This window comes from Neovison vison, chromosome 7, assembly GCF_020171115.1.
Source record: "Neovison vison isolate M4711 chromosome 7, ASM_NN_V1, whole genome shotgun sequence".
NCBI lineage: Eukaryota > Metazoa > Chordata > Mammalia > Carnivora > Mustelidae > Neogale > Neogale vison.
In genome coordinates this window covers 152,518,327-152,540,404 of record NC_058097.1, presented here as the reverse complement: position 1 = coordinate 152,540,404, position 22,078 = coordinate 152,518,327, and the positions used below count along the sequence as shown (strand labels likewise).

General features: G+C 38.8%; 2 protein-coding genes across 2 annotated transcripts; one reads left to right on the top strand and one right to left on the bottom strand.

The window, feature by feature from the left end:
* Positions 1-4,896: 4,896 nt before the first annotated feature.
* LOC122914135 (olfactory receptor 52J3-like) lies at positions 4,897-5,835 on the bottom strand. Its single transcript, XM_044260772.1, has one exon. The coding sequence runs from the start codon at positions 5,833-5,835 to the stop codon at positions 4,897-4,899; it is 939 nt and encodes a 312-aa protein (XP_044116707.1).
* Positions 5,836-20,993: 15,158 nt separating this feature from the next.
* LOC122914134 (olfactory receptor 52E2) lies at positions 20,994-21,947 on the top strand. The gene has a single exon (XM_044260771.1). It carries the CDS (start codon positions 20,994-20,996, stop codon positions 21,945-21,947), a length of 954 nt encoding a protein of 317 aa, XP_044116706.1.
* Positions 21,948-22,078: the final 131 nt, after the last annotated feature.

Below are 22,078 nucleotides of genomic sequence, written 5' to 3'. Positions count from 1 at the left end.
AGCTGAGGTCAAAGACATTGCTGCCTGTGTTCTCCTCTAAGATTTAATGGTTTCCTGTCTCACTTTTAGTTCTTTCATCTATTTTGAATTCATTAATGTGTAGGGGCCAGAAAGTGCCATTCTTAGCTTGTCATTATCCAATTTTCCCAAAACCATTTTTGAAGAGACTGTCTTTTTTTCACTGGATTTTTTTTTTTCTGCTTTGTTGAAGAAAGTTGACCGTACAGTTATGGGTCCATTTCTGGTTTCTCTACTCTGTTCCATTGATCTATGTGTCTGTTTCTGTGCCAGTACCATACTGTCTTGGCGACTACAGATTTGTAATAGAGCTTGAAGTTCAGAATTATGATGCTTCCAGCTTTGCTTTTCTTTTTCAATGCATTGTCTTGAAGATAAATGATTGCATGTCCCTTTCAAGAAGACCAGTGTATATTTGGCTGTTCAGTAGGATCTTTCATCAGTGGAAGACAGCCTCTAGTTCAATGGGTTCCAGGTTTCAGAGTGGTCCCAAGATTGAATTCAGGAAACACAGCCTGACAGCAAAAATTCCCGACATCATTCCTGACCTGCTGAAAGTAGCCCAAACTGAACTTCTCCTGGTTTGCTAGGTTCTCCTCAGGAATATATTTCTCACACTCATGATATGGACAATGATTTTTAGGGATTCTAGGGCAGGGTTAAGGGCTGGTTGATTAGGCATGATAAATCCACTCTAACATTCTATGTTCCCTGAGTCTTTGGAAACTTTCTTTTCTGGTTTTCCTCAGGAAGATTCTGCCATTTCAGTTCATTTACTGAAGACCATCTTTGAGTACAGGTATCAGTCAACTATCTAAACATTCTTAAATTCAGTGGGTCCAGAATCTCTCTTTAAGGTCCTCATATTAGATACAATTCAGTCTCATGTTATGTCATATTTCTTTTACTCAGATCCAGTACTCAGAATTTTGTATCCCACATGTTCCTCAGGTTTTATCTGTATAAACTGACAAAACTTTACAGTTCTTTGATTAATATATTTTATCTCTGGATCCTTCTAGCATTTGTGTCCAATCATAGATCTAGTGTCCCCACATCCTAGACACTAGTCATATCTGATTATTGAACGTCTGAAATGTGGCAAATTCAACTGAAGGAATGAATTTTTAATCTTTATTCATTTTAATTAAAGTTTAAAGTCTGAAGCTATATAAAATATTTTTTCAGTTCAACATAAAGTTTTGTTTTCCATTTTATTTTAGCTATTGAAAATTTAGTGTACAAAATAAGCTGTGTTTTGTGTTAAATACCGGATTAAGAAGACCTACTTTTATCATTTAAATGATATCAAACATTTGTTAGGTATATGATTGATTTTATGTTTAAATACACTTGGATAATATTAACTTAGATTAAGTATTCTATTGAATTAATTTTACTTATTTTTAGCTTTCATAACATGGTCAAGAGAAAATTTTAATAATATAAGTGACCCACATTTTATTCCTATTAGACACCACTATTCTCAGAAACCATTAGAGTGGTGGGAATTTTTAGGGTATAGATCACCAGTCCATTTATTTTTTATTTATTTATTTTTTAATTATTATTATTTTTTTATTTGACAGACAGAGATCACAAGCAGACAGAGAGGCAGGCAGAGAGAGAGAGAAGGAAGCAGGCTCCCCGCTGAGCAGAGAGCCTGATGTGGGGCTCGATCCCAGGACCCTGGGATCATGACCTGAGCCGAAGGCAGAGGCTTTAACCCACTGAGCCACCCAGGTGCCCCCACCAGTCCATTTTAAACCACTTACCTCAGGGGAAGATACTATATTTTCTCTGAATAGGGGGAGACTATGTACCTCATACAAGAGAAGAAAAGCTGCTTTAAATAGTAAAGTGGGGTTGGCAGAACTTAGGATTTGCTTCACTGAAGTCTACTCACAAAATGCCATTCCAATTTTAGAGTTCTATTTCTTTCTAAACAAATGACCTAGCAGAACATTAAGAGGGTTTTTGTTTTGTTTTTTTTTTTCTTTTAGTTTGTTGGTTGGTTTGTTTGTTTAATATAGTCTAACATACTTTGTATCCTTGCCTGGGCCTTAGGCTAGATATTTAAAGCCCTGAGGTCATTGACTCATTATTTCCTTTATCCTCCTTTTCCAGCTTGTTTATCCTAGAAAGAGCAAATCTATACTTTTCTCATTCTTACTAAAATATTTGGCAAAAATTCTTGAACACTCAAAGCCTTGCTTTCTTTAAGCACTTGCTTATAGAAAGTAAAAATATATTTGTCACCATATTCTACATACCACCAATGTCTCCTTTGCCAACAGCAGCATAGGCCCTATTTTCCTAAGGCTAATTAGGTGAGGAGCTAATGCCAATTTTCTTTCTTAAGAATTGGAAGGGGAGGTGAACCATGAGAGACTATGGACTCTGAAAAACAATCTGAGGGGTTTGAAGTGGCGGGGGGGTGGGAGGTTGGGGTACCAGGTGGTGGGTATTATAGAGGGCACGGCTTGCATGGAGCACTGGGTGTGGTGAAAAAAATAATGAATAATGTTTTTCTGAAAATAAATAAATTGGAAAATATATATATAAAAAAAGAATTTGTTACCTGGGAAGCTCTTCTGGTATCTATATTTTCATCAATTAGTGTTCAGAACTACTATGAGTATTAAGGAATAAAGAATTTATTACAAGAATTAGATACAGTTGTGGGAGGATGTCGGGAAAAAGAAGGATCCATAAACAAATTTCTAGCCAGATCAGGCCTGCATGAATGAGTTGGTGTTGAAGGAAAACCAGGTACTCTCAGCTTCTGAGACGGGATCATAAAGGGAGTGAGTGTAGAAATTTAAGAAGATGGTTTGTTATTCCTGGCTACTGTTCTGTGTTTGCAGTAAAATATCTGGTGGTGTATTTGTGATCACTGTTAATAAACAGATCAGTAGCTGTGGGGAGTTGTGTGTTGCTGAAGGACATGGGGAGAAATGAGAATTCTCTAGTATCACTGTGTTTCTGTCTCTGCCTGCAAACAATATCGAACCACAGAAAACAGTGGTTGCTGTTTCACATTTGCTCCCAGAGCATATGCATTTCTGATGTGACCAACTCTAAACTAGAAACTTATAAGGAAGAGAATTGTGGGAAACAGAGTGCTAGCAAGGTCACAGTTCAGTATCTCAAGACACATTTTATCACCTGTACTTGTCCAAATGAGAAACACAATTAATTCTCAGTTAATACTTTAAGGAATTAAAGACACATTGTTTAATTAATTGATAGTAAATGAACCAAATAATAAATTAACTCAAAATTCCATCAGGGTATTTTATTTTTTAAGTAAAACAAAATGACAACCTGTTATTTTATTTTTCTACAAATTAGTTTAAAGAACAAAGGGAGAGTAAAAAAACGTACAGAAGGATAATCAGCTCTAAAAGTTATTAAAATATATTATAATTTTGTAGTGATGAAAAACCTATGATACTGGTTCAAGAACAGACAAACCAACTGTAAAAAATGAAAAGAGACTCTTGTACAAATTGAAATTTAATATGAATAAAGAATATATGAAAATCAGTTCTGAAGTAATGGGTTATTAAGTCATTTATGTTATTAAATAAGTTAGAAATAGAAATATAAAGATATTTCATTTTCTTACCTCTCACCTTAAAATAAATTGTAGTTAGACTGGAATTAAAAGTAAAACTTAGCAAACACACCCTAGTAACAATATAGATGTTGGGATGTTGATATATAATAAAGCTAGGCAGTAACCCTAAGTTGGGAAATGATAAAGTCATGTGTCATAGGTAATATAATCAGTATTGATTTCATTTAAAAATTTAATCTGCCATATGAAAATAAGGTATTAAATACAAAGGGCTTATAGGAAAGTGTTAATATGTCAAGTGTAATCAAAAACTCATGCTATGAGACTTTTAAGAAGCTAGGCAGAAACTTGAAGAGGAGGCAAGGAAATCAGTAAATACTATAAAAATAAAGAACATGACCTATTCGATCAGTAATGTACTATCTGATGATCCTACTTTTTCAGAGCATAGAACCTTTAGAAATTTTTCAAATATGTACAAAATTGATTCATAGAAATGTCACAATATTGATTCTGAATTTAAAATAACTAAAATATTATGTATGTTCAAGTTATGAAAAGGCCAAATGCAAAGGAAAGATTCTTGACATTTAAAAATACCATGTCCCATAAGTATTAATATACACATATCTCTAAATTTAATAGTAAGTGAAACAATTGTCTGTGAAATGAAACACAATGCAGTACCATTTACATGAAATAAAAAAATCTATACTCCTAAACCCCTTAGAAATTATTGAATTTGAAAAGATCACTTTGGACTCTAAGAGAGATGAAAAACATGTAGTGGTCATTCCGTCTCTGAGGAAGACAAAACTGGAAATGGATGGGGTAATATTCACAGGTCATTTTAAATTAAATGTCTCATGTATTTGATGAAGAATAACAATCAAGATAAATAAGTCTCAGTAATAATGGTTTTTAATTCCATGCTGTGAGGACATTTGTTGGATGTTTCTTTGTCTTATTTTTGTTGAAGGGAGGGAAAAGTAGGACGTAAAAATGGGGGGAGAAAAAAAGCACTGCAAATGTAATGATGGAAAGGGTCATTGTTTGGACTAATCACTCTCACACTGCGTGAAGTAATACAAACACTACTTCCTTCCAAGGAATAGGTCCTTGAACTTGAAATATTTTAAAGATTATTCAAATCACAGAATCAACAATGGGCCAAGATCAAATGCTCTGAAATATAATATGGCAGCAATGAATTTAGACAGAGAAAAAAAATCTCAAAAAAGAGCCCACATTTTCCCTGCTAAGTCAAAATTCTTGGTAAACAGAGGCAAGAGTACCTACTTTTTAGCAAAGACACGGAGCACTCGCTCTCGAATCTGTTTGGTCCTTACACCATAAATGATGGGGTTGAGTGAAGGTGGGATAACCAAGTAGAGGTTGGCAACAAGAATGTGAATGTAGCGTGGTATGTTGTGTCCAAATCGGTGAGTGAGGAAGGAGAACACTGAGGGGATATAGAAAACACAGATGACCCCAACGTGAGAGCCACACGTGCTGAGCGCTTTTAGCCGAGCATCCTGTGATGGGAGGCGGAAGACAGCTCGCAGAATGTAGACATAGGAGATGCAAATAAGGACCAGGTTCAGCAGAAAGAGAGAGACCACAAAGAGCCCATAGATGGCATTGATACGGATGTTTCCACAGGACAATTTTGCGATGCCCATGTGCTCACAGTAGGAATGAGCTATTACACGAGCCTGACAGAAGGGCAGACGGTAGATGAGATAGACTATGGGAAGTGTAAACAAAACTGGACGAAACACGATGCACACGCTGATGCCCACCAGCACCCGGGACGTCAAAATGGTCGTATAGTGGAGTGGAGCACAGATGGCCACATAGCGGTCAAAGGCCATGGCCACCAGGACCTCGGCCTCCATGCCAGTGAAGGCATGGATCAAAAACATCTGGGTCACACAAGCCCCAAAGCTAATCTCATGAGCATCAAGCCAGAAGATACCCAGCATGCGGGGCACAGAGGTTGTGGAAAGGGCCAAGTCGATAGTTGAAAGGAGGGCCAGGAAGTAGAACATGGGCTCCTTCCGCAGGCTCTGCTCCATCTTGATGACCAGCAGAATTGTGGCATTGCCCAGTAAAGCCAAAAGGTAAACTGAGCAGAAAGGCAGGGAGATCCAGGCATGAGCCCCTTCCAGACCGGGGATTCCAACAAGGAAGAATGTGGTTGGGTGAAAAATACTCCTGTTGGGATAAAACATCCTTCCAAATGACAGAGAAGGAGATGTCATTCCTACAAAGAGGGGGAAAAAAGTTTGAAGGTGATCATGAAAATGACTAGCTTTTCCTTCAATATATAGTGAAAATGAAAAGGGTTGCTATTTGAAAGGGCTTGTTAATATATTTTGTTATTATAAGCCAAGCCATACTCATTTAAATAGGCCACTCCCAAATAATTCAATCCTCTTTCTTTTAACCTACAAGGCTTATCAGCAAGCCAATGGCAAAATTATAAGACACAAAAAGTGCTATCAAATATGGAATAATTTCAAGTGCTCTACACCTTTTGTAAAGCTCCTATCTGAAAAGATATGCAAAAAATCAAGGATGCACACATGGAAATGCAGATATAGTCCAAGAGGCGACAGACCAGCTACAAGCAACATGACAGGCACAGATGTACAAGACACTTCCTTAATTAGGAAATGCAGAAATTATCTAATGATTCATTCATCACTTATTGACATAGAGAAAATGCCACAATCTGGCCAAACAGTCTATCAAAGATAAGCAGAATATTAGAAGTACATTGCCACCATCAAAAGCACACTCTAGGTCATACACCTCTATACTTGAAACATCCCAGGAAGAAAGATGATAAACCGTATGTCTATTTTTGTTCATGTCTCTAGGTTCCCAAGACCAACACATTGCATAGTTATTGTATTACAGAGTGTTAAGGGAATGGTGATTTCTAGCAGTATTTGAGAGCTTCTTCATTTATTCTCCATGCCATATCAGTTCATCTGGGAAAACCTGCCAAGTTTACAACTGCTACAGAATGAGCATGTACTGCGTTCACTCCTTCTGCCTGATGAACTAGGAATGTGGGTAAAAGACTACCTAAAAGGCTTCAGGGTGCAGGGACCTGAAGAAGGCATTTTGAGCAGCACAAAACTCTAGAAAACAGTCTGTACAGAACTGCTCTCTGTAGTTGTTTAAAGGGCACAGAGAAGGTGGCTTTTGCAATGCCTTCAAAATGATGAAGCACCTAGTCACTCATAAGCTCAAATAATGAAATAAATGGACATTCTCTAGGTCTCCACCTTGAGACAGAGTGGTTTGAGATCAGAAATAGTAGCACAGGCTCCAGTTTTTATGTGTTATACAGCTTCATATTTCTCTGGGAAGAATAACAAGGTAAAAAAATGTTATATACATTCTAAGATTAGACGTGTGTGTTTGTGGAGGGGAGATAGAAGAGCTGAATTTTGCAATGCCTCCCTTATTTGTGCTTTTTTAAGAACTGAAAACTCCAGGTATCAGCCACTGTCTCGTAGTGGGATGCTAGCCATGAACAAGCCTTCTAACCCCCAAACACCTGCCTTGGGTTTCTCTGTGAAAATAAACTCTCAATAACATGGCACTGCTCACCTCAGGTTTTCACTGTGCTTCGGAGGTCCATCTCATTCATTCCCTATAACCCACAGCAGAAACAGAAATGATGCTTTATTGACCAACTATATAATCATTCTTCAGATGCATTTTTAAATGCCTTGAATCGTCTAGAATTTTTTATTTTTTATTTTCAGCATAATAGTATTCATTATTTTTGCACCACACCCAGTGCTCCATGCAATCCGTGCTCTCTATAATACTCACCACCTGGTTTTAAGGCTACCCAATCTCCATTTAAAAGTTGCAAGGTTAAACTTAAAACAGTAAAAAACAAAACAAAACACTATAATGAAAAAAAAATTTTTTCAGGAAAAAAAATATGTTGCAAGTTTCTTCCCCCATTAGATTCAGAAATTGGACCACATGATGCATATCATATCATATCATAACAAGCCAGTAGCTCTTCTCAGCCACCTTTAACTATCTCCCTTTCATTTGACTACAGTACATACTGAAATCAAAACCACATTCATCTTTGATGATGCATTCCTCCACAGGAAGAGAGACACAAGGAAAATCTCAAGTAGCATAGCTTTGTGTGCTTTTCTTAAAAACAAGACAAAACAACAATAAAAACAACAAAAAAAATTTCAAGGAGAATCGTTTTATACTGAGGTTTTAGTTGCTTATAAAATTAGAACTCAATTTTCTAATATAAAATCCATCTTTGATGATGAATTCCTCCACAGGAAGAGAGACACAAGGAATATCTCAAGTAGCACAGCTCTATGTGCTTTTTTTTTCCTTTTAAAAAACAGCTCAAGGAGAATCATTTTATACTGAGGTTTTAATTGCTTATAAAATTAGAGCTCAGTTTTCTAGTATAAATTGTGCCCTGGGACCGAATCCTCTGAGATTACCAGCAAAAGTCTTGACTATGACTTAGAGAAAGAGAAGCCTAAGAAAAAGTGACATGAATAAGAATATATATAGAGAAAACTACAAATGTGGGGCAAAAACACACAAATATTATCATTACTATATAATATAAAGATAGATACCTCCTATCTCCCCTTAAGTAATATTTTGCAGCCTAATTCTATGGATTGTTGTTTCTTATATTAAAAAAAGATACTTAATCCATATTCTACATTAAAAAATAATAAATAACCTGGGGTGCCTGGGTGGCTCAGTGGGTTAAGCCTCTGCCTTCAGCTCAGGTCATGATCTCAGGGTCCTGGGATCGAGTCCCACATCTTCTTGGCAGGGAGCCTGCTTCCCTCTCTCTCTCTGCCTGCTCTCTCTGCCTGCCTCTCTACCTACTTCTGATCTCTATCTGTCAAGTAAATAAATAAAATGTTTAATAATAATGATAATAATAATAATAATAACCTGGCCTAGGAGACCCATTTTCTTTCCTTTTTAAGGTTTTATTTATTTATTTGACAAGCAGAGAGATCACAAATAGGCAGAGAGGCAGGCAGAGAGGTGGGGGGGGGGAAGCAGGGTCCCTGCTGAGCAGAGAGCCCAATACAGGGCTTGATCCCAAGACTCTGAGATCATGACCTGAGCCGAAGGCAGAGACTTAACCCACTGAGCTACCCGGGTGCCCTGGGAGACCCATTTTCTCACTATCTCCCTGCATGGACCTGACCATGTGCTCTAGGTTCATTGAACACTTGACTATGGGGATTGACATCTGTGAGTTTTTGGTCCTACTGTCCTTTGTCCATAATTGATCTTCTCAGTCTTCCTCCTTGACAAGTTTTAATATCTGTATCACAGAAGCCACAGAGAGAAGTGGTGAATACATCCTATCCTAGAGATGGTCTGATTCAGTTCAGATACTGGATTTCCCACTCATATGATTTGGAAGAATTTGTACTGTTATGAGATATTAATTACTCCTTACACATAGAATAGAGTTCACCAGGGAACATATGTGAGCCTAGGATTTCATTATAGGAAGTATTTGATTACTAATTCAACTACAAATGTCTACTCAAATTTTATTTTTCATCTTCAGTTACTTATAAAGACATTTTGAGATAAACAAAAACTAACAGACTTCTTTGCCAGCCAACTGACACAATAAGAAATGCTTACACAATAAGAAATGATAGAAAATGTCCAAAGCTTTTTAAATGGCCGTAAATGAAGAAATGAGGATCATTGGAAATGCTGAATAATCATGTTAACTACTATCAACTGAGCCTTGTGCCCCAAAATTTTTGAATTATTGCAAAAAAATAAGTACTTAAATGGACAGAAGACTGTATTCACTCAAAGATATTATACTTCCATTAAAATTAAACTACATGAGGAATCTACACGTAATGTATACACTTTCATTTATAAGTGTACATGAACTATATAAAATAATATATGATATAATTTCAATGAGCAAGTCAAAAATACGAAACAACATATATAGAAACAGCAAAACAATGTCAAAATGTTTGTGGGTCACTGCAATACAGACAATATTATTGTCTCTCATTCTAATTTATGGAGTTTAAAATTTTTAAGTAATGACCATACACAATTTAACAATGAAAGCTATCATAAATGAATATTAACTGAAAAAATTACTCCACTCAGATCAGACATATTGTCAAAAAGGATATCTTTAAAAAAATTGATTTCCCAAGATTTTAAAAAATGTTACAGTTTCCGCTGTCAAGATGGCAGTCTATATAACTACTATCATTCCCCAGAAAGCTTCATATATATTAAAATTGATGTTAAAACTAAGTGACACATAAGTTAAAACTAAGTGATAGATAGGTCGATCGATCGATCTTCAAAATCAATTGAAAGAGTCATTAAAGGGCAAGAGTGAGCGGTCTTGTATATACTTGCAAACATAAGGAGTAGTTATATTTCAAAGACAGGGAAGGGATGTGAAGGTTTCTGTCTTGAGGTTTTCAGAAAAGCCAGAGGCAAAAAGCACCAAAAGGCAAATTCCTAAAGAATTAGGTGGAGTTTCATAGTAGTGTCTCTGCCACACAAAACTCCTACTCTGGATGCTATAGTGTGTCATCCACATCCTCCTTTCAGATCTGAAGTTGGTTGGATTTGTTTCCTCCTGCTGCCATAATAAATTATCACAAGTTTAGTGGCTTAAAACAACACAGACTTATTACCTTAAAGTTATAAATTTCTGTAGGTTAGAAATTCAAAACATATCACTAAAATCAGGAAGTCAGCAGGATAGCTTTCTTTTCTGGAAGCTTTAGAGGTAAATACTTTGTCTTGACTTTTCCAGCTTCCAGAGGATGCCCACATTCCTTGACCATGTGTCTCCTTCAGTCTTCAGGACTGGCAATGGCTGATGTCAGCCCATTTGGGTTGTTGTAACAAAATACCATAGATTGGGTGGCCTATATACAACAGAAACTTAAAGCCCAAGATCAAGGTGCAGGCAGATTCAGTCTGTAGTGAGAAGCTTCCTGGTTCCAAGATGGTTGCTATGTCCTCATATGACAGAAGGGAGGAGGGAACCCTTTGGGGTATCTTCCAAAAGGATATTAATTCCCCTCCGTTCCATAATTAAGCTCCATCTTCATGACCTTATCCCCTCTGAGAGGTCATGCCTACAAATACCATCACATTGGGGATTAGATTTCAGAATATGAATTTGGAGGGAGACACATTGTCTATAAGAGCTAGTCAAGAGTTTCTCTCATCTTTATTTTTTGTTTAATTTCATTTATTTGAGAGATCACAAGAAAGATAAAACACAGGCAGCAGGGGAGGGGCAGAAGGAAGGAGAGAGGCAGACTCCCCACTGAGCAGGCAGCCTGATTTGTGGCTTGATCCCAGAACTCTGAGATCATGAAGTGAGGCAATGGACAGATGCTTAATCAACTGAGCCACCCAGGCACCCCAAGGGTTTCTCACATCTTACCTTTAGATGTTAGATTTCTGCTGCCTCTCATTTCCACCTTTAAGGACTATTGTGATTACCTTGAATGTATCGAGATAACCTAGAATAAAGTCTCAAATTTAAGGCCTGATTAATAGTGATCTAAATTTACCTTTATTCTGCAAGTTAACCTACCCACAGTCTCCTAGGACACAAATGTGAATACATTTTGGGGAGATGGGCCATTTTCTGCCTATTACCAAGGTTGGTAAAATCTGTTTCTTTGTGTATTTGAGATCTTTAAATATCCCATAGTGCTTACTGTAATTTGGTAGAAGAAATAATGAGAAGGCATGCAAATATATTTATGTATTATCAGTCAATTAAAAGAAAAGTTCACTGTTGATACTCTGGTAACATGTTATTTTTTTTTCTATTTTTCTGTTGCCATGTTTTGCTATATAAAACCAAACAAAACAAACAAGTAATTGAGTTGATTTAAATTTGGCTTCTTGACTGAAAGAGTAGCCATGAACTATCCTAAATACCAGCCACTGTATGGAGATCTCCTTTGTTATTTATTCTGTTGAATGATGACCTTCTGACTTGTAAGAGTGTGGAAGTCTGAGGGGGCTTGTGTTGTCCACATCTCTGAGACTCGGATTCTGTGAAAGTTGCATTTTCCTTGATGACACCCAACATGCTTCAGCTTCAGTGTCTTTGCATTTGCTGTGCCCTCTGCCTGGAAAGCTTTCCTGCAGCCATCACCCCATTCCAGATTCCACATGACTTGCTCCACCTTCCCTTACCCTTACCTTAAAGTCACATTCCTGACAATGTTACTTAGAGTGACTAACTCTCACCATCAGCATCCTCGCCAACTTCCCAGCCTTACATTTCAACACAGTTCATTTTTGACATCTATGTAATTTTTTATTCTGTTTCTTGTCTTTCACTGTCCGTGCTGTTTACTACTCTATAGGCAGTGCCTAAAATGGCACCTGACACATAGTAGATGGTCGGTGCACAGTTGTTTCAATTCATCAGTGAGTGAATGATAAAACTGATGTATCCATCTGAATGTCCAAGGTCAGCTCCTGTTACTCATGGAAAACCCTCTAGAATAGAATGGAAGCTTAAACACAACTCTACCTCTCCATGTGAACTACTCTTCCTTTTCTGTTTCTGTCTCTTCATCAGTAAAAAGGGTTGATATCCTCATGTGATGTTAGGACTATAGGACACTGAAACTCGTTTGACAAATGTCCCCATTTTTCAGGTTTCAAAATGGAGATTGAAAGGATCCGTCAATTCATACATGGCTTTAAATAACTAGTCAGGAAAAGAGTGATTAAAAAGATTAGCCTCTGCCTTCTGGGTTTTTATTCCTGCTTTCCACTACTGATGGGAAACCTCCACTGGGATGACATGATAGGTTTCTGTATGATTCAAAACTGTATGCATTTCCTCACTTCAGGATAGTGCAATTATGCTAAATATTGAGTCATTATGATGCAATTTTAGTGTACTTCTTTACTTTTTAGCACTTCACTTTTAATAAATATTGACTCAATGTGGTAGTTGCATGATACTAAGAAGATATATCCAGACTTAATATAACCTTTAGCTTATATATATTTGGAGCTTTGGACAAGCCACCCCCTCCCTTGAAGAGGTTCAAAAGTAATAGCCTGGGAGTAGGAGGAGGCGCCTTTTCAGCCGGTACCCCAAAGTGAGCTGATTACCTACCAAAGAACTCCGATCACCCATGAAATCAGCCTGAGATCAGAATTATACACGTCTGGATCTCTTCAGGGGCAGAAGACGCCAGTGGGCAGGTAAAGCGGAAGGGGAATGGCGGACTGATATCGGAAGATAAACAAAAAGGGGAGGGAGCCACCAGAGGCGACGGGTTGGAATATAATACCCCAATATGAGCGAGAGTGCCCTCCGTCTGGGGACCAGCATTAACTTGGAGACTGGTTGAAAGCACTCCAAAAGAGCAAAGGATTGTGGGGGGAAATTGTGGGAATCGGGGCGGCTAGGGACAGGGGCTTAAGTCCCTGGTCCCAGGACAGCCTCCCCAGCGCTGAGGCAGAGAGAGTTTGGAAGAGAAACCAGCTCTTGGTCCCTAAGCCGCCAGCGTGCCCAAGAATGTGTGGGTTCTAGTTCCTGTGAGGGGATGGGAGCCACGCCAGTGGGCAGAACGTGCAAGCCCTACCACAAAGCTTGAGATACGCGCGCACGTCCCTCATGCTCCCCTGCGTTACAAAGGCCTGGCGGGCGCTCTTTGACCCGCGCCATTGTTTCAAAGCCTAAGCCTCGTGCCCCAAACTCTCCCCTGACAGAGGTGCGCAAAAGCCCAGCCTGGTGCTTACAGACCAGTGCCCCGTTCTCAGTGCCTGAGATGCACACCCGACCCATAGCCACCTCTGAAAGAGGTATGCGCAAGCCGGGCACTCCCAGCCCAGGCCAGAGGCAAAATCTCAGTGTGCGACTGCTGCTTAGAACCTCTCTGGCGGTCGGGAGCTCCCAGACAGCCGCCACTGCCTTGGCTTTGGGTACAAGCAAAAGATCCTGCACCCCCCAGGGTCTGCAACTTGGAATCTGCTCTGCCAGCGGCCTAGGGGGAACTTATTTAGGCTCTGCACCCAGACTGAGGCTTCTCTCTGAGAAGGAGATCAGGGTGCGGTTTGTTTTCCTCTAAAACTACAAAAACCATCAAAGGTGGTCAAGGTGAGAGAAGAAAAAAGTGAACAAGCATAAAAACCACCAGAGAACAAAAGCCTGAAAAAAACCAGTTTCCTCAGAGCCCACCCCCTTGAGGGGGGCGGGAGGACTTAACTCAGGAAACATCATTGACTGACAACCCACGTGGCAGGCCCCTCCCCCAGAAAACAAACCAAGAAAGGAAAAAAAAGAGGAAAAAAAAAAGGACTACAAGAGAACAACCACTACTTCATAGGAAAACTTGTATTGTTCACTCGTTCCCACTATTCTGATTCTTTTTTTTTTTTTTTTTTACACATAGGTAATTTTTTTAACCTAGTTACCATCACAGTGAGTTGTACAGTACATCAAATTCCATAATACCTTTCTAACCTGAACTTTTTGATACATACAACTGTTTTTCTTTTGCATTTTTATTTTTTTAATTCCTTTTTTTAAATTTTAGTTTAGTTTAGTCTAGTTTATTCCTTTTTATTTTTATCCTCTAATATTCATATAGGGTTAAACTTCAAAGTAATCCCCTTTCCCCAATCAATACTACCCCTATAGGTAAACCAATTTTTAATCCCCTTTATCTTAGGAAAGTGGAGTCCTTTAACAAAGATATCAAGATACATCCAGGAAGAATCAAAACAACCTTCCTCGCACACACTGAGAATTTATAAGAACTCTCCCATCTTCTTCCACCGGTGTTTCTGTGTTTTTTGTGTTTGTCCTGATAGCATATAAATTTTACACTTGTGGTTCTTTTTGACGAGGTTCTTTCTTTATTTGCATATATATATATTTTTTTCTCTTGTCATATACTTGTATCAGTCTTTTTATCACTTTTTGTTTGTCTACTTCATAAATCTTACCTTGGGGCCCATCTGGGCTGAACCTTCTTTTTCATCTTCCCTTTCTTTCCTCTCTCTCTCTCTCTCTTTTTTTCTTCTTTTCTTTTTTTTTCTTTTTCTTTTCTTTTGTCTCTCGTTTGGGTGGGGAATCCTGATTGCTCAGAAGTGTTCCAGGGTGCACCTTGACTGCACCACAATTGATACATCCAGCTACATCTGTTCAGTCATCTCCCACCAAAATGGCTAGGACGAGGAATGCCCAACAGAAGAAAAATACAGAGGATGGACCTTCTGCAACAGAGCTAATGGCTATCAACATAGGCAATATGTCGGAAAGAGAATTCAGGCTAACAATTATCCAGGCAATAGCTAGGTTGGAGAAAGCCATGGGTGACCAAACAGAATTGATTAGGGCTGAACTGAAAACGACCAGAGATCATGTTTTCAATATTAGGGAAGAGCTGAAAGCTACCAGGGATGAGCTTCACAATGCTCTCAATGAGTTGCAATCTAATCTAAACTCACTCAAAGCTAGGGTAACTGAGACAGAAGATAGAATTAGTGATCTGGAAGACAGATAGAGAGAAAGGATCAGGAGGAAGCCTGGAACAAACAGCTTAGAAACCATGAAAACAGAATAAGGAAAATAAATGATGCCATGAAGTGTTCCAACGTCAGAATTATTGGAATCCCTGAAGGGGAGGAGAAAGAAAGAAGTCTAGAAGATATAGTGGAACAAGTCCTTCATGAAAATTTTCCCAATCTCGCGAATGGAACCAGCGTTCATGTACTAGAGGCTGAACGGTCTCCACCCAAGATTATACATTCCAAAAAAACATCACAACACCTGATAGTCAAATTGAGGAATTATAATTGTAGGTATAATCTCTTGAAAGCCGCCAGGGCAAAGAGGCTCCTTACTTACAGAGGGAAGCCCATCAGAATAACGTCAGACCTGTCCACAGAGACCTGGCAAGCGAGAAGAGGCTGGCAAGATATATTCAGGGAACTAAATGAGAAGAACATGCAGCCAAGAATACTTTATCCAGCAAGACTGACATTCAAAATGGATGGAGAGATAAAGAGTTTTCAAGACCGGCAAGGCTTAAAAGACTATGCAACCACCAAGCCGACACTGCAGGAAATATTAAGGGGGGTTCTAAAAAAGAGGAAAAATCCCAAGAATAGCATTGAACAGGAATATAGAGACAGTCTACAGAAAGAAAGACTTCAAAGGTAACTCGATGTCAATAAAAACGTATCTATCAATAATCACTCTCAATGTGAATGGCCTAAATGCACCCATAAAATGGCACAGGGTTGCAGATTGGATAAAATGACAGGACCCATCCATATGTTGTCTACAAGACACCCATTTTGACCCTAAAGATACACACAGACTGAAAGTGAAGGGATGGAGAAGCATCTTTCATGCCAATGGGCCTCAAAAGAAGGCTGGGGTAGCAATTCTCATATCAGATAAATTAGACTTCAAACTAAAGACTGTAGTCAGAGATACAGAAGGACACTACATAATCCTTAAAGGGACTATCCACCAAGATGATCTAACAATTGTAAATATATATGCTCCCAATATGGGAGCAGCCAATTACTTAAGAAAACTGTTAATCAAGATAAAGAGTCATATTGATATGAATACACTAATTGTAGGAGATCTTAACACGACTCTCTCAGAAATAGACAGATCATCGAAGCAGAAAATCAATAAAGAAACAAGAGCATTGAATGACACATTGGACCAGATGGACCTCATAGATATATACAGAACATTCCACCCTAAAACAAAAGAATACTCATAGTTCTCAAGTGCACACGGAACCTTCTCCAGAATAGACCACATACTGGGTCACAAATCAGAACTCAACCGATACCAAAAGACTGAGATTATTCCCTGCATATTCTCAGATCACAATGCTTTGAAACTGGAGCTCAATCACAAGGAAAAGTTCAGAAGGAACTAAAACACCTGGAAGCTAAAGACCACCTTGCTTAAGAATGCTTGGATCAACCAGGAGATCAAAGAAGAACTGAAACAATTCAAGGAAACCAATGAGAATGAAGACACTTCGGTCCAAAACATATGGGATACAGCAAAGGCTGTCCTAAGGGGAAAATACATAGTCATCCAAGCCTCCCTCAAAAAAACTGAAAAATCCAGAACACACCAGCTGTCTCTACACCTTAAAGAACTGGAGAATCAACAACAAAACAAACCAACTCCACACATAAGAAGGGAAATCATCAAGATTAGAGCTGAGATCAATGAGGGAGAAACCAGAGATACAGTAGAACATATCAATGAAACTAGAAGCTGGTTTTTTGAAAGAATCAATAAGATCGATAAATCATTGGCCACACTAATCCAAAAGAAAAGAGAGAAAGCCCAAATTCATAAAATTATGAATGAAAAGGGAGAGATCACAACTAACACCAAGGAAGTAGAAACAACAATCAGAAGTTATTATCAACAGTTATATGCCAATAAGCTTAGCAAACTAGATGAAATGGATGCATTCCTGGAAAAATATAAACTACCAAAATTGAACCAGGAAGAAATCGACAACCTGAATAGACCGATATCTAATAATGAGATTGAAGCAGTGATCAAAAACCTCCCAAAAAACAAGAGCCCAGGACCTGACGGATTCCCTGGGGAATTCTACCAAACCTTCAAAGAAGAAATAACACCTATTCTCCTGAAGCTGTTTCAAAAAAAATTGAAGCAGAAGAAAATCTTCCAGACTCTTTCTATGAAGCCAGCATTACCCTGATCCCCAAACCAGGCAAAGACCCTACCAAAAAGGAGAATTTTAGACCAATATCACTCATGAATATGGATGCTAAGATTCTCAACAAGATCTTAGCCAACAGGATCCAACAGCACATTAAAAAGATTATCCACCATGATCAGGTGGGATCATCCCTGGGCTACAAGGATGGTTCAACATTCGCAAATCAATCAATGTGATACAACAAATTAATATGAGAAGAGAGAAGAACCACATGGTCCTCTCAATTGATGCAGAAAAAGCATTTGACAAAATCCAGCATCCGTTCCTGATTAAAAGGCTTCAAAGTGTAGGGATAGAGGGAACATTCCTGAACCTCATCAAATCTATCTATGAAAGACCCACAGCAAATATCATCCTCAATGGGAAAAAGCTTGTAGCCTTCCCGTTGAGATCAGGAACAAGATAAGGATGCCCACTTTCACCACTCTTGTTCAACATAGTATTAGAAGTCTAGCAACAGCAATCAGACAACAAAGAGAAATAAAAGGGGCACCTGGGTGGCTCAGTGGGTTAAAGCCTCTGCCTTCGGCTCAAGGAATGATCCCAGGGTCCTGGGATCGAGCCCCATGTTGGGGTCTCTGCTCCGTGGGGAGCCTTCTTCCTCCTTTCTCTGCCTGCCTATCTGCCTACTTGTGATTTCTCTCTCTCTCTGTCAAATAAATAAAATCTTAAGAAAAAAAAATAGAAATAAAAGGTATCCAAATTGGTAATGAAGAAGTCAAACTCTCTCTCTTCGCAGATGACATGATTCTTTATATGGAAAACCCAAAAGACTCCACCCCCAAACTACTAGAACTCATACAGCAAATCAGCAACCTGTCAGGATACAAAGTCAATGTGCAGAAATCAGTGGCTTTCTTATACACTAACAGTGAAAATACAGAAAGAGAAATTAGAGAATCAATTCCATTTACTATTGCACCAAGAACCATAAGACACCTGGGAATAAACCTAACCATAGAGGTAAAGGATCTGTACTCGAGGAACTACAGAACACTCATGAAAGAAATTGAAGAAGACACAAAAAGATGGAGGACCATTCCATGCTCTTCGATCAGAAGAATAAAAATTGTTAAAATGTCTATACTTCTTAGAGCAATCTATACTTTTAATGCCATTCCAATCAAAATTCCACTGGTATTCTTCAAAGAGCTGGAGCAAATAATCCAAAAATTTGTATGGAACCAGAAGAGACACTGAATCGCTAAGGAAATGTTGAAACAAAAATAAAACTGGTGGCACCACGTTACCTGATTTCAAGCTTTATTACAAAACTGTGATAACCAAGACAGCATTGTACTGGCATAAAAAAAGACACATAGACCAGTGGAACAGAGTAGAGAGCCCAGATATGGACCCTCAACTCTATGGTCAATTAATCTTCGACAAAACAGGAAAAAATATACAGTGGAAAAAAGACAGTCTCTTCAATAAATGGTGCTGGGAAAACTGGACAGCTATATGTAGAAAATGAAACTCGACCATTCTCTTTCACCGTACACAAAGATAAACTCAAAATTGATAAAAGACCTCAATGTGAGACAGGAATCCATCAGAATCCTAGAGGAGAACATAGGCAGTAACCTCTTCGATATCAGCCACAGCAACTTCTTTCAAGATATGTCTCCAAAGGCAAAGGAAACAAAAGTGAAAATAAACATTTGGGACTTCATCAAAATCAAAAGCTTCTGCACAGCAAAGGAAACAGTCAAAAAAACAAAGAGGCAACCCACGGAATGGGAGAAGATATTTGCTAATGACAATACAGACAAAAGGTTGATATCCAGGATCTATAATGAACTCCTCATACTCAACACACACGAAACAGGCAAACATATCAAAAAATGGGCAGAAGATATGAACAGACACTTCTCCAATCAAGAAATACAAATGGCTATCAGACTCATGAAAAAATGCTCATCATCATTAGCCCTCAGTGAGATTCAAATTAAAACCACATTGAGATATCACCTTACACCAGTTAGAATGGCCAAAATTAACAAAACAGGAAACAACATGTATTGGAGAGGATGTGGAGAAAGGGGAACCCTCTTCCACTGTTGGTGCAAATGCAAGTTGGTGCAGCCTCTTTGGAGAACAGTTTGGAGATTCCTCAAGAAATTAAAAATAGAGCATCCCTTTGGCCCTGCAATTGCACTCCTGCGTATTTACCCCAAGGATACAGATGTCGTGAAAAGAAGGGCCATCTGTACCCCAATGTTTATAACAGCAATGGCCACAGTCGCCAAACTATGGAAAGAATCAAGATGCTCTTCAATGGACAAATGAATAAGGAAGATACACTATGGAGTATTATGCCTGCATCAGAAAGGATGAATACCCAACTTTTGAGCAACATGGATGGGACTGGAAGAGATTATGCTGAGTGAAATAAGTCAAGCAGAGAGAGTCAATTATCATATGGTTTCACTTATTTCTGGAGCATAACAAATATCATGGAGGACAAGAGGTGTTAGAGAGGAGAAGGGGGTTGGGGTAAATTGGAAGGTGAGGTGAATCATGAGAGACTATGGACTTTGAAAAACAATCTGAGGGGTTTGAAGTGGTGGGGGTAATGGGAGGTTGGGGTACCAGGTGGTGGGTATTATAGAGGGCACGGATTGCATGGAGCACTGGGTGTGGTGAAAAAATAATGAATAATGTTTTTCTGAAAATAAATAAATTGAAAAAATTAAAAAAAAAAAAAAGAAAACCAATAGAGGAAAAAAAAATAATAGCCTAAAATTGATTCCAGGAACCCTATTGGAAAAAAAATGTTTTAAAAAATTTACAAGACCAAAACAATAATAATATGTAATCATCATCATCATTTTCCTGTAATATGCTAATTGTATATTTGGGAGCCAAGGTCCAGAATCAGGACATGGTCTATTGGAGTTTGGTATATTCTATTCCACTAGTAAAGGAGTTAATCCAGATCTCAGAGCTTTCTCGCCCCCACTCTCCCTAGGGAATCCCAACAAAGACCAAGTTCCCACTCTAGAGGCTTGGCCACAGTATAAAAAAATCCTCCCACCAAAACAAAAGGAGATCAGAAGGTTGCTAGAGGAGATTTTCTAACTACTCCAGGAGTCCTTGTTGGTAAGCAATGCTTTGGAAGTATGGATTTTATCTGTGGCCAACTGAGCACAAGAAAAAGAGTGGTAGATGATAGGATAGGAGGGAGTAGGAAAACTTGCTGACTGAAGGCCAGGGATAAAGTGACTGTAAGAATCTGTGGCATAATCTCTATGTTCACGTGAGCAACTGCTGCTTTTATTTTATTTTATGTTATTATTCGTCCCGTGTGCTAATCCCAGAGTGTTGTCAATCAACTGGAATTAATTTCCATCGTTATATTTAGAAGCTAGGAGAATCCTAAGTTGGTCAGAACTGAAGGGGGAGGTTCTGTTGGTGATGATTGTGATAATGAGAAAAGGTAGCTAATTAAGTGTCCTCTATTATCTTTAGGTCTCCTACAGGACAGAGACTCTCTGGTAACCTGTACTTTAGGTCAACATACATTTCTGAAGATTTATGCCTTACAAAATAGAATGCTCCTTCCCAATGACACCCAATTCCACCTCTTCTCCTTCTTGTTGCTGGGGATCCCAGGAATGGAAACACTGCACATCTGGATCGGCTTTCCCTTTTGTGCTGTGTATGTGATTGCACTCATCGGGAACTTCACGATTCTGTTTGTGATCCAGGCTGAGAGCAGCCTACACCAGCCTATGTTCTACTTCCTGGCCATGCTGGCTGCTATTGATTTGGGTCTGTCCACAGCTACCATCCCCAAGATGCTTGGGATCTTCTGGTTCAACCTCAGAGAGATCATCTTTGAAGCCTGCCTTGTGCAGATGTTTTTCATTCACAGCTTCACACTTATGGAGTCAGCAGTCCTGTTGGCAATGGCTTATGACCGCTATGTGGCCATCTGCAATCCACTCCGATATAGCACTACCCTCACCAACCAGGTTGTTTCTGTGATTGGTGTGGGTGTGTTAGTGAGAGCATTTATTTTTGTGATCCCATTTGTATTTCTTATCTTACGGTTGCCCTTCTGTGGGAATCATGTCATTCCCCATACCTACTGTGAACACATGGGTCTTGCTCGCCTCTCTTGTGCCAGCATCAAGATCAACATCATCTATGGCTTATGTGCAATTTGTAACCTAGTCTTTGACATCATAGCCATTGCCCTGTCGTATGTTCAGATACTCCGTGCTGTTTTCCGTCTTCCTTCGCATGAAGCCCGACTCAAGTCCCTCAACACGTGTGGTTCTCATGTTTGTGTCATCCTTGCCTTCTATACACCGTCCCTCTTTTCCTTCATGACACATCGTTTTGGCCGAAATGTCCCCCGCTATATCCACATACTCTTGGCCAATCTTTATGTTGTCGTGCCACCAATGCTCAACCCTATCATATACGGAGTCAGGACCAAGCAGATCTATGACCGTGTGAAGAAAATATTATTACAGAAACAAGGAAAGGAAACAGAATGACATCTAATATGTGTTCAGTTCAATCTTAAATTTCATGAAACTTAAATCAGAAAGATGCCTTCTCCAAGAAAGTATGTCAAAATATGTATCTATATTGGCTCTATTCTGTAAGTATTCAAATGTGTTTAATT